Raw genomic sequence first — 13,385 nt, forward strand, 5'->3', positions numbered from 1 at the left:
ACAAACTCAATCATGGAAAAATACAAGTCACTATCATTATAACTAGGGAATTTTTACTGGAGAAAAATAATCTGACAGCTCTACTTGAAGTCCCGCCTTACGTCATAAAATCAACCAATCTCAATGAGGCTCTTAAAACACCGAGTAGACCTATCTCTGTTGCCCGCTGGGTTTGGTTCAGACCGATGATGTCACACCGCTTCGCCGTCTTTGGGAGAAATCCATTTCCTGGTTCGCCCTGCTGAGTGGGCGTGGCGTCTGCCCTCCCGACGGACATGCTGTGTGACGACCTGACTTCCCGGATTTGACAGTTTCATTTCGGACTTATACCAGCACTACAGAGTGAATAGGAGACGTTGAGGCAATGAGGATAACTTATTCCTGGAGGTTAGTGAAGTTACTCACCGTTTCCGCTGTGCTCGTCCTGTCCGCTCAGATCTTAGTGAGTAGACTAACACTGAGGAAACATCCGCCAAAGCCAAATCCCCTTCCTGTGGAGGAGTACAGGGTAATATCCCCTGAAACATACCAGTATATTCTCAATCAGCCTGCTGTATGCAAGGACAGAAGCCCCTTCCTGGTTTTTATGGTCCCAGTTGCCCCTCTAGAGGCTGTAGCGAGGGATGCCATCAGGAAAACATGGGGCGCTTCAGGTCAGGACACCCTGACTCTGTTCTATGTGGGGCTCCCTGAGGGGGGGCAGGTGTCAAGTATCCAGGACAAGCTGGAGGAGGAGAGCAGGAAACATTCAGACATCATCCAGATGAACTTCCAGGACAGTTACCAGAACCTGACAATTAAGACCATGGTGATGATGAACTGGCTGGCGACCCACTGCCCGAACGCCTCCTATGCCATGAAGGTGGACGCTGACATCTTTGTGAACGTGTTCTACCTCATCAGACGGCTGAGAAGCTCCCCCAGGCAGGGCTTCATCACAGGGTCAGTGATAAGTGATGGCAGGCCAAGGAGGGACAGTAACAGCAAATGGCATGTGTCAGAGGACCTGTACCCCGAGGACAGCTTCCCCCCATATGTGTCTGGAGCCGGGTATGTCTTCTCTGCAGACCTGGCTGCCAGGATCTCCTGGGCATCCAGGTTTATCCGGATGATCCCCCTGGAGGACGTGTACGTGGGGTTGTGTTTGCGTGTGCTGGGCGTCCGGCCGGTGTACTCCCGCAGCCTGCTGACCCTCAGGAACCTGTTTGAAGTTGGAAAGTTGGAGTACGACAGGTGCACTTTTGCCAAACAGGTCATTGTCAACGGGTTTAAGCCATCACAACTGCTGCACATTTGGCAGGACTTCTCCAAAGGCCACACTAGCTGCTGACAGCAAAGATGGCCAAGCATGAGCGCTTGAAACAAGGTTTCAAATAATAAGAAGTAGCCTGTTGTAAAGGAAGGAAAGCCATTAGACACAGCCATTAGGGTGCTCAGGTTAAAGGGTGATGGGGCAGTGGGTTTAGTTGTAAGAAGACATTAATTATCAGGAAATGGGGCATTTTACAGAGATATAAAAGAATGTAGTTCTGAAACAATTTTGTGAATGAATCGATTAGTCAATCTGCAAACAATTAATTGACAACAATTTTGATAATCAATTAATCCTTGAAGTCAGTGGTTCCCATCATGGGGTCTGGACCCCCCTAGGCATCGCGAGACAGGAAATAGACATTTTTCACAAGACATTTGACATGTCACAGTAGGAAAAGCACATTTGAAAAAAAAAAAAAAAAAAAAAATCATATGAAAGCCTGCTGAATTCCATTTAGCTGCTTCAGTTTCAGGGTCCTGGTATTGTGCATGCCGGTTCAGTGTATAGAACAGAGCCATCATCAATGTTATTAGTAATACCTGTGCTTTTCCTACTGTGATAAGTTAAAATGTCTACAAGAAAAAAAACACACATTTCTGCTAAACAAAATTTTCTCTAATCTTTTTTTTCTGCAAAATACTGGTTTAATTAAACTGCTCTTAATCATAGACATGTGCAACCGGTTACATGGGACTCTTGAGCAAATTACTTGTTTTTTTTCTGACCAACACTCCAAACCAAAAGAAAACTTGCTGGTTCCAACTTCTCAGATATGAGAATTTGCTGCTTTTCTCTGTTTTACACAATATCATCGCAAATTGAGTATCTTTGGGTTTTGGACTGTTGGTTGGATACGAATCTGGCAAATAGTGATATAATTTTTCATTAATTTCTGACATTTTATAGACTAAACAATTAATAAAAATATAGAATATCAGAAAAATGTGGAAAATTGCCATCATAGTTTACCAGAGTCCAATGCTTGTTTTGTCTGACCAACAGTCCAAAACCCAAACACACTCAGGCTACAATCACATCAGCAACACCAACATATGTTTGTCCAACATATGTTTTATATTTTATGTGCACCCGTGAAGCACCTTGTAACTCTGGTTGCATTAAATGGATTTTAGCCCGAGAGGAAGCAACACTCTTGTAGTCCTTTAAAGAGACAAGCTATTTACTGCAGGCAGTCAAGGTGCTTCAACTTCTTTATCCAAAGTGCTGGAAAAGTCATATTACTTTAACTTCTGGAGGTCTGTCCGAGAGGTGGGCAGATGACTCTCATCACTCTCAGAATTTGCAGTTTACACCAAAGACTGTTTGACAATCGATCCATTTTACTGCCTCGCACTTATTCCTCAGTTAGTGCCGGATGGGTTTGGGGTCCACGTGCACAGTAAATTACATGGAGCCACATTACCCAGCAAACATTATGTTAAAAAATAAAGATAAAAAATTGACTTGCTACATTGAACTGCTACTATATAATATAAAGGGCTTCACATAATGTATACTTTATAAAATAACCTGCATCTTCTTTATCAGGTTGCTGTGCCTATTTATTTATAGTATGTATCTTATGACAGTGTGCCTATTTATGTATTAGTTGTAGTTACACATGACAACCAGCTGGTGGCAGTATGTGCCAGCAGATGACGTGTAGTTATGCTTAATAGTGCAAATGGATATTGCTGGTGATTCAGTGCCTAATGCAGTTGGACTGTGGCCTTTAGACAGTGATAATTATGAAGAAAATAATTCATTTTGCTCTCATATAGCATTTAATTATATATTTTTCAGTATTTACCAAAATGCCTCATCTATTTTATACATCATCACTGGATATTGAAGCTATAGTTTTTACTGCATTTTTATGAGAAAATATACTGCATCCATTATGATTTATCAGTGTAATTCAGTCCATCACCGTGTTGTTACTGCTGCTATTGTTTTGCTATTACTACTGCTGCTGCTACCTTGGGATCACTGGAGAGTTTTAGTTTGTCATGCTGGCATAAATGCTGTTTCCATCCAGACAAAATAAAAGTCTTGGGCAAATATTGAACACATTTTATTTTATTTGTTTAACCACTTTTACATTTAAAGATGTATTCATTACATACACAATCATACACAGTACAGTATGCATTGAAATGCTTACTTACTTTGTTATTTTTGTAAATTGGGGCATTATCAAGAGCAACCTTTGGCAAAAGAAAAACAAGGAACAAAAACAAAGTATACATTGCATTAGGAAGTAGGTTGAAAACTACAGGTGTAAGTAAGTAGTTAACATGTGGATATGAGATATGAAAATATGCAGTGATGGAAGAAATATTTAGATAATTTACTTAGGTAATAATAATAATAATAATAATAATAATAATACAATTAAAAAAATATTTTGCTACAAGTAAAGGTCCTGCATTAAAATTTCTACTTCAGTAAGATTGCAGTATTATCAGCAAAATGTACTTCAAGTAGCAAAAGTTAAAGTACTTGTTATGCAAAATGCCCCTTTTATAGTGTTAAAGGGCCTCAAAGTCCCCAAAAGATTTTTTTGTGCAAGATATTATCTTGTGCACTAAAGATTTTTGTTGTTTTTGTTTATATATATATATATATATTATATATATATATATATATATATATATATATACAGTAGATAAAAAATAAATACATTTTGTTACTTTGGGGGCTCTGTATTAAATATATGACATTAGCAGATTATTGTTATTGATACATTCAAATGTAAGCAGCTTTTTAAGCTAGCCAGCTGAGTTGGAGCTGATTTGAATCATTTTATAAACTGCCTTGAGTTCGAAGTCTCTGCACACACATGGTTCACCCCTACAGGTGTTTTCACTTATTCTGCCTGATTAGAACTTTTCTCCAGACTGTGTGGGCACACTGCCCCCCCCCCGTGCCTTAAAAAATACACAGTTTGCTTCAAAGCTTACTGCACTCTGTAAGTCCATATCTGTAGAGTAAGAAATACATTGCACATGTTGAAATATGATGAACCTAGTATATTTCTCATGTTTTTCACTAAACTGTAGGGATGATTCAAAGGGCCAGTACAAAAAACATTCATCATGGGCCAGGGCTACCAGTTTAGGAGCCTGACTATAGAGATAAATGACATTTTTTGTAACTTTTGTTTATCAGTTTTGCACAGGCATACCCACATAGGAGAATGGACCTGTAATTGTATACTAGAAAGCAAAGGGCAACACACAACAGACACAGTCATAATCAAGTTGAATAGATACTCCACTGAGATGGTTTAGAAAAGAAAACTTCACCATTCTTATTAGTACATGAAGTTTGGTGTGTGCACTTGTGTAATGTAATGTACTTAATCAAATATGGAGCAATGTGGGACTTGAGAATGCAGACCAAAATGAGAATATGGACATTTTCAAAATGATAAAAATTATAGAGGTGAGTGCTTGAGTGTAATTGGTGCTACACTGTTTTTCAAAAGGTGTTCAAAAAGTCCTATCTTTCTGATTTAAAAAAAAGTTGCATATTAACAGATTGGATGATGATGGTGAACTAGAGAGAGCAGGAGGTAATAGCATTAGATGCTGTGTAATGACTGGCCTGCTGCCTGATGCCTGCTGCTTCATGATTCACCAGTGTGGCTGAGCGTCAGCAGATGGCAGCCTCAAAGCTGCAACCTGCAACACCTACAGCTGCCTCACAAGTCCACAACGCTCTACAGAAACCAAACCACAGCTAACGTCTGCACGTGTTTTTCTTCTTCTGGGTTGGCCGCAAACCAAACAGATCTCTATGTCTTTATCACAGGGAGGAGAAGACAGATACTATATGTTGTGCCAGTGTTGGCCCTTCAAAAAAATCAGATCAAACCCTGTCAGAAAAAAACACACACACCCGCTTGTGGTCAAGTTGAGTTTGTAACTTTAATGTGAATACATTTTAAAGGCCTTTTTGTCTAAAGAAACTGATTTCAAATTAGGTTTGGTTAGGGCACCAACAACACTGATCTTTTGACATTTGACTATTTGCAAGGCTTTCTTTAAAGCAGTGGTTGCCAACCTGGAGGCCGTGATCCCACAAGGGGTCCAAAGAAAAATTTGAGGGCTCACCAGATATTATTGTTACACAAAATAATGTATGTTTGTTCTAATTTTTGTAAAATACTGGATACTTCCAAATACTTACCTCTTCTGGACTTTAAAAATCCTTCAAATGAAACAATCTGAGCATGAAAATCATATTTCAATTGAACTGCACATAAACTTGTGATGTGGGGTCAAGTAGACACTACTTTTACTTTGAGGGGTCACAAGCCAAAAAAGTGTAGGAACCCCCACCTTATAGAATCATAAGTGCATATTCTTATGCAACGTTAGTAAACAATATACAAAATGTGTTGGTAAACTCCAGCATGCTGAGGAGTGCTCACAAGCATGCCTGCATTTTGTGATTTACATAGTAAAGGAACATAAACCTCCAGCTCAACAGCCTGAATTAACCTGTATTGTTGTGTTCCTCTTCCCATTTCACCATGAAAAACTCTTCTCCATTCTCCATAGAGTGTCCATTTGTCTGTTATTCGTGTGCCTTCTGTTCGAGTCTATTCATTTCCCACACGGACTGAGTGGGAGTTTATGCTTTGGGCCAGAGCTCTACATTGTTCAAAACACTCCCACCTCTGTACTGTGCTGTATCTAGATACTTCTGATCAGCACAAACAGCTTTCAGAAGAGACTCCATTTCATATAGTCATTATAAGGCATTATACACTGTTTTGCCTATAGTAAAGACTCAATGCTGTTATTATGAGCTGTTCCTAAAGTGTGGCTGGGGGCCTGTAGGGGTCTTGAAAGGGTTCAGAGGGTATCTATTAAAAAAATGAAGACATAAAACATCTGCTATCAACAAAAAATAAAATAGAACTAAATGAAAATCTACATCAGTTCAGCACTGTTCTCCTGACAACACCACCACCACCAGACTCTGCCAAGCTGCCTGTCTGCTGCTCCTCTCCTCGTGGGTGGAGTTACATCCACCGACGTGCTGGTAAGGCTGGTTCCTAAGACAACCCATAAAACATGCATTTGCATTAGCGAGGTTTGTTTTCACCATCGCGATTGCATTGAGTGAGCTGCAGGAAACTGATTGCAACGCCTGGACGCTGCAAGAGACGCGAAAAGTGTTAAAACAACCGGGACTCCCTGCACAGACAACTGACTAGAACGGAACTATGATGCATAATACTTCACCGAGCATATAAACCTTCTGCCTTTTACCGATAACGACGCTGGGACTGAATCTATGTAAGTAGACTTTTGCTAGTCTTTGTTATCTTCTGTTTGTAGAAAGTTTGAAGCTGACTACAACAAAACTAAAGATTTGTAATGCCTGATTTATATAAAAAATTGTAGGAAGATTTTATGTAAATATGAGACAAACATATTACAAGAATAACTCCAGGTACATAAAGCTTATTAGAGTAGTGCAAACGTCCTATTGACTAAAATAGACACTTACACACAAACAGTGATACCATGCAGTGGTTCTCAACCCAGGGAGGACTCCCCAAAGGGGTCCCAAAATAAAATATGGAGGGTTACCAGCTATTTTAAAGACAGAAAAAGTATATATTTTATATATTTCGAACTTGGCAATCCAGTTTCCCTGAAACTGCTTTTTAGCGTCTTTTAGCTCATTGTTTTTACGGCCAACTACTTTGTTTTGGTTCTCACTGCTCCGATCAACGTAGTTTCCAGCAGGCAGTTGTTCTCTGTGAAAAAGTGTTAAAAATCCACAAATGCTACCTGGCTAGCATCAAACAGCTAACAGACAAAGTTAGCAACTAGCTGGTGAACATAGTGGAGCATCTAGCAGCCAAAGAGCTTGATATTTCTCCCCAGGAGTTGGTGGAAATCAAAACAGAGCTAAAAGGAGAGTGAATATTAGACTTACATTCATCAGGTGACCATAAACACAACTTCAAATTAATGCTAATGTTGCTCTGTGTCTGCTGGATGTGTATATAGACTATTTGCTGACACATTTGCCACATCAACAACAATGTGACAATATGTCAGTGTTGTATTTTCAGTTGGTTGTGCTGCAACCAAGTCACCAAAAAAATAGATGAATGCCTGTTTAAAAAAATTTGTGTTTGACTAACAAATAGCAAACATGCGGCCAGGTAGTATTCCAGCGTAGAAATACGGATGGTTTCTGAGCCACATTGGTTGTGGAAAAGTGTGTGTGGGGTTCATTAGGGGTCCACAGCTCATTTTTGGCCCTGAGGCCCTCTAATCAATTCTAATCCAATCCCTAATCTAACCCATTAGAGTCTAATGGGTTAATCCAGCCCTATCTTTGTCACAAAATTTCTTGGACCAAGATTAGCTTTTTTCTTGTAAAAGTACTGGATACTTGACCTCTTTAGACCTCTAAGATCCCTCTAAAAAACAATCTGAGAAGGAAAAATAACTCTTTGGTTGAATTTGGTTGAGAACCACTTCCATAGTGCAAACAAATCTGTGAAGTGCAATCACTGTACGGTTATTTTATTGTGCTGTATGTATTTTAAACAAGGAATTTGTGGATTTGCATTTTTTTCTTTGAAGACATCAACTTAGTTTGATTGCACAAACCTTAGGGAGAGGTCAGTGTCTTGTCCAAAGTATTATCACTGCCGTCTGTCACCAGGAAATAAACTCATCTGTGACTAATTTGAAAGAAACGTGTCTGATGTCTGGCATTTCATGTCTTCATGTTAGTATTCAGTGTTGCTTGCTTGACAGCCCATATGTGTTATTTTTGTGGAAAGTCCTGTGTCTTTGCTTTTTTCTCATTTGATGTTGCATGTATGTGGTTCCTCCTCAGTTTCTGCACAGAGACTTCTGGGGTTTGTTCCACCATCAGCAAGATGCATATGAATAGCTTATTAAATCAATGGAGTAAGTATTGAGAGATTCAAATACTTTTTCAACTCTTCTTCATAGTGTTTACATTGCATTTCTGACAGTAAATGCATACATTTCATGGATTGTGTATTTACCAAGAGGAAGTGATTTTGATGACTTATGTGTCACATGTAGACTCAAAAGTAAGTAGGTGACAAAGTAAAGTTCTCTGACACTGAACTGAGAATCCACAACTTTGTCACTTGTCTTGAGCTGTGATCTGTGTGTGCAGTGCTGCACTGCTTGATGTCAGTGTCTCACATCCATTACAGCAGTTACTGTATGTGTTAAATCATTATGTTTCCTGTATGTTATTGTGTCTTAGATGAACTGGGGCTTTAAGCAGTTGAATCTGCCATATAGTAATCGTGTTTAGCTCTGCATCGCTCTGAAATAGAAAGACCTTTGCTCAGCATCCTGCCCTTCTAAACATGTTCAAAGATGGTGTATCAGAGAGGTGTCCTGTTACCTGCCACACACTGTACAGGCTATAGCTTTTCTTTCTTTTTTACCTCTTACAAATGTCTTCTTGTTTAGAGAATCTATTTTATGCTTGAGCTCAAGTAAAATAATATTTCTAAGTAGTAGATAAATATGGAAGCCCAAAGTCTTCAATATTAAATAAATAAAAAAGACATTATGAAAGAAAATAATCATATGAATAAACTGTGTAAAATGTATAAATGAACCAAAGATTTGTGAAATAATTGAAGAAATTATTAAAACTCAATTCATTATTATGAAATGTTATTTCACCATTCATTTTCATAATAACAGTTTTATTGGATATCGTTTTTATTTCAAAATGCTCTTTTTCAAAAGTCTGTTTTTTGGCATTTTTTCCCCCAGTAACAAGTATTAATTCATAATGACACATTTTATTTCATAATGCTTTCATGACAGCTGTGTTGTCACCGCCCTCGCACTTTTCAGCCAATCACGAACATCCTGCCTCTCTTAAGCTAGCAAGCTCAACAACTGCTGCCAAATTTAGCTAGTTAGTTCCTGTTATCTAGAGCAACAACAATGCTAAAGTTATTCAGAATCAACCAGCTAGAGGCTGCTGCTGTAAATACACACAGTACACAGACACAGTAACTAAACCTTTAAACCTTAGCTTAACAAGGCTGCACATGCACAAAGACTACTTATTTATAATTACCTATTTATTTATTTAATATTGAACACTTTGGGGCTCCATAGATAAATGATAGATTGTTGTTTTTCTTGAGGGATTGTTCTCGATTGCTGTGTGATTTAGAAATACAGCCACAGCAGTAGTACAAAAGGTATCAGATTGTGCTGATCCCAGGCCAAAACAAACACCTGCATCTGAGAATTTCCATTCAATATGTAGGACCACATGTAAATGTAATAAATCAAACCAAAACAAAAAGAATTGTTGCTGCTTCTGCACACAAAGGACACTGTTTTTATTTATTATGTGAAATGGTCTGGATCAGTAGTCCATGATATTGTTTAGCCATTTAGCCTAGGTCAAATTAAAGGTGGGGTATGTGATTCTGGAAAAATCCAATACCATGACAAATACCATGATATAGAGCGAACAACAACACAGCAAGTAGCTAGGTTGTGGGTTAGCTTAGCTAGGATGTGGGTGAACAAACTGTTGCTACAGTTGCTGCTGCGAAGCTAACAGCCAGAGAGGACGTGATGGTTTCCCAGAGCCTGCACAGCAGCTCCAGACAGCGATACTCACAACTCTCCTGCTACTATAGCAAACATCACAACAACAGCATATCTTGACAGACTAGAAAGTCAGCTGAATTTCCGTGGGCAAGTCATTTAACGTTACCTGACACACAAATCATGGCTGGAATAGTGCTGTGTGGCTCGGTCTGAGCCACTTTGTTTATTTCCCATTTACAGAGCCAGAGCTGTGTACAAACACCGTTTTTTTTTTTTTCAGCGCACACACAGAACAGACAGCTAGCGGACTGTGAGGAGATATTCACAGAATTTGACAAAAAGACGTGTATTGGATTAGAATCATATACCACACCTTTTAAGTACATTCAAAGTATGTATAATAGTACGTAATATCAAACTGGTGTAAATTACTTGAGACTATGAAAAAAAAAATGTTTTTGTGAAAATATAACTGATTTTTATCTCTGTCGGTAGCTGTTTGCATTGTAATTAGCACTGGCTGAAGGTCATAATTTACCAACTTTTTATTTACATTCACCAACTGTTACATGCCTGAGAAGCTTGGCTACAAGATTCATGTTTGCACTGGCTGTGTAGGTTGCAGTAGGCCTTTGAAAACAGTTCTTAGCAAGCCATCTGTGTCGTCTACGTCCTCCCTCACCAAGGACAGGCGGTTGTGTTTATATGCAGACTTGTTGTGAAAGTATGTGCATTGGAGGGATGCTGGGAGGAATACAGAGGGAATCCTATTCAATCCTCTCTGCACTTCTCCTGCTTTTGATGCTGATGCACAAATTTGACCGGGATTCCCTCTGGCTGGATCACAGTGATCATCACCAGTGTCGTATCCTCTCAGCCCTAAACCCTCACCTCGCAGATGGTAAACGCAGATAATCTCACCATTAAGTATAGACGAATACTGTGAACTTCACATCTTAGCACCACACTCATCAAAGACATACTGTAGCATTAAAGGAATAGGTCAATATTTTTGGAAATACACTTATTCACTTTCTTTTTGAGAGTGAGATGAGAAGATAAATAGCATGCTAACATTTGCTAATTAGTCCAAAATACAAGGTACAGATAAGGCTGATGGGAATGTAATTAGTTTTGCAGGTATTTGGTCATAAACCAAAGTATTGGACAAATTGAAATGTTGACATGATGATGGTGCTAGATAAAAAAGTTCAGGGATCACCAAAGTCATTACAAATCATCCTGAGGGGAACATGACCAAACTTCATCACAATTCATCGCTCACATTTATGTACTGTTGCCTCAGTTTCTTTTACCGGTCAAATCCCCTCTCCTTCAGCCGCAGACTGAATATTTTGAACACTGTTTGTAGAAGCTGGCAGATGTAGTCATCTACCCAAATATCAAGAAGGCAATGTTCTTTTTTGCTAGTCCATGTCAGACCTTGATTCATTCTCGCACCTGATGATTTCGCTCATCTGCATCCCAGTATGCATAGTGCACCTGGCTACAGGAGTCGCTAAGTTCAAACCTGCAGAGTACGCCTTGTAGTTGGGTCACAGAATTTGTTTGGAACGAGACCAGAGACTCGGTGCGGTTGTTTTGGTCTACACCCATCTGTCCAAACAAATTGTACCAAGGGGGGAAATGAACCAGAGACAGATTCAACCAGACTCAACAATGCAGTTTTGAAAACCCCCCCTATTCTCATAATTGTGTTCTTGGCGAACTTCTGGATAATTCTGAGAAAGCTTCCAGTAGCTGATATCTTGGATGGATATTAACAATCTTTGCATCTGGCAGAAAAACAAATGTTTATCATCATTTAAATCTTGTCAGGGTGTAATTTAGGCCATCATGGAAACTAAAACTCTACTGGAAGCCAGAATCATAATACCTGGCTTCAGCTACTTCCACCACTACTACTGTGCTACCTGTCATTGGATGTTGACTTTGCCATGCTTCAAATGTTGCATTCAGGAATGTTGGTTATCTTTGGGGCCACTTCCACATTTTTCCTACATAGCATGAACTGTACAAACATTGAGGGTTTGCTCAAACACTGGATGAGTTCAGTGTTGTGGTGGTGGTGGGAGGCAGTAGAAAGGGGCAGAGATACATTGTGCTGTTTCCAGCCCACTCGCCCATCTCTACAAGTGGCATGTTGTTCTCAAACGTGATTTTTCTTCGCAGGAAAATATAGAGCAAAGCATCTTACTCTACCAGCGTTTCCACAAGTGTACAGGGTGTCACTCTGTTGTGGGATAAAATCAGCACTGTTTGGGTGCCATGCAAAACCACAGAGGGAGATACTGGCTGATATGAGGAGACGTTCAAATTCCCAGATGGCCTAAATTCATTTGGAGAAAGTCCAGTCATTTAAGTCGTTTACAACCATGACCATCACAAGTTTTTAATGATGGTGTGATGGTTTTTAATGTAGTTGAGCTTGAGGCAGACCTGAATTAATGCCTTTTGAATTAGTCACTGATTCAAGGAGGAACAAGCATTTTTGAATAACTTTAATAGACATTATCAAGGGCTGTAAATGTGATGTAATTGCTACTATGTGATCTAATAGGTGTATATAGCATCTACAAATTGGACAAGCTATTGATGTTAGACTTTACCATGTCTTTAATGACATGTCCACATGACCAACATCACTTTAAGAGACAGCTGGTCTTACTATATCTGAACACTCCTATTTTAAGATGTCATATTAATATACAGTAGCCCTTAGGACGTTATGCTGTATGTTGGTATTTCCAGTGCTGTTCTGGTAGCTCAGCAAAAAGTTAAATGCATGCCATGTATTCTTTTAAAGTTTTGAGCATTAATGCAATTACATCTGCCTCTAATATTGTTAAATATAGATCCTCACACCAGTACTGTTTTTATCCAGTCCACAGAGCGGACCCGAAACAAGGTATATGAAGGCTAGTAAAGAATGTAGGCTACATTAATTATGGCTATATGTAATGGCTAGTTAACAGTGTGTGTGGATATTATGATGTCCCTAAGTTAGCTAGGTTTTGTTCAAGATATTAACCACAGAAAATACAATGCTGCAGTCAATTTGTGAATACTTGAGCTTCATTCGTGTTATTTATTATTATGATAGTCACAGGTCCTGTCCACTTGTTTTTGCCTCCTACAAATGCCACAAAGAAGACAGTAAAGGTGTTTGTTTTTGCATTTCAGAACATGTTTTCTTTAAAACCCAACATGTAATATGGCACTTAATGCACTAAATGGGTTTAGTTTTGACAGATAATATTATTGTATGCAATTTAAGCAATAAAAATGTAGATTTTTCTGAAAAGGAAACCAATTAGTTCTTAATTTTAAGAGACCTGTCTTATTTTCTCTTTTGCATATTTACTATTGCTCCTTAATAAAGCAAAAGTATTTCTTATCCGACTACTAAATTAATCGCTGGAATAATCGGTAGAATACTC

General features: G+C 38.9%; 2 protein-coding genes across 5 annotated transcripts in view; both read left to right on the forward strand.

The window, feature by feature from the left end:
- The first annotated feature begins 164 nt into the window (after positions 1 to 164).
- b3galt8 (beta-1,3-galactosyltransferase 8) lies at positions 165 to 3,383 on the forward strand. The gene has a single exon (XM_044197084.1). It carries the CDS (start codon positions 365 to 367, stop codon positions 1,328 to 1,330), a length of 966 nt encoding a protein of 321 aa, XP_044053019.1. The 5' UTR covers positions 165 to 364; the 3' UTR covers positions 1,331 to 3,383.
- Positions 3,384 to 6,345: 2,962 nt separating this feature from the next.
- The window catches only part of zgc:162952 (PKc_LIMK_like_unk domain-containing protein), a 38,518-nt gene continuing 31,478 nt past the window's right edge, over positions 6,346 to 13,385 (forward strand). For 2 of the 4 annotated variants that reach the window (XM_044196932.1, XM_044196933.1), the window contains exon 1: positions 6,350 to 6,627. Coding sequence is in view for 2 of the 4 variants with exons in the window: in XM_044196931.1 (XP_044052866.1) it covers positions 8,238 to 8,268 (31 nt within the window). In the remaining 2 variants the exon portion in view is untranslated. Of the gene's footprint in view, positions 6,628 to 8,194; positions 8,269 to 13,385 lie in introns of all 4 variants that reach the window. The other 2 variants (XM_044196931.1, XM_044196930.1) reach the window with 2 other exon arrangements.

This window comes from Siniperca chuatsi, linkage group LG5 (assembly GCF_020085105.1).
Source record: "Siniperca chuatsi isolate FFG_IHB_CAS linkage group LG5, ASM2008510v1, whole genome shotgun sequence".
Taxonomy (NCBI): Eukaryota; Metazoa; Chordata; class Actinopteri; order Centrarchiformes; family Sinipercidae; genus Siniperca; species Siniperca chuatsi.

What these genes read in the sequence shown, in the direction of transcription:
- b3galt8 (XM_044197084.1), top strand. Translation starts at nt 365, where the DNA reads ATGAGGATAACTTATTCCTGGAGGTTAGTGAAGTTACTCACCGTTTCC.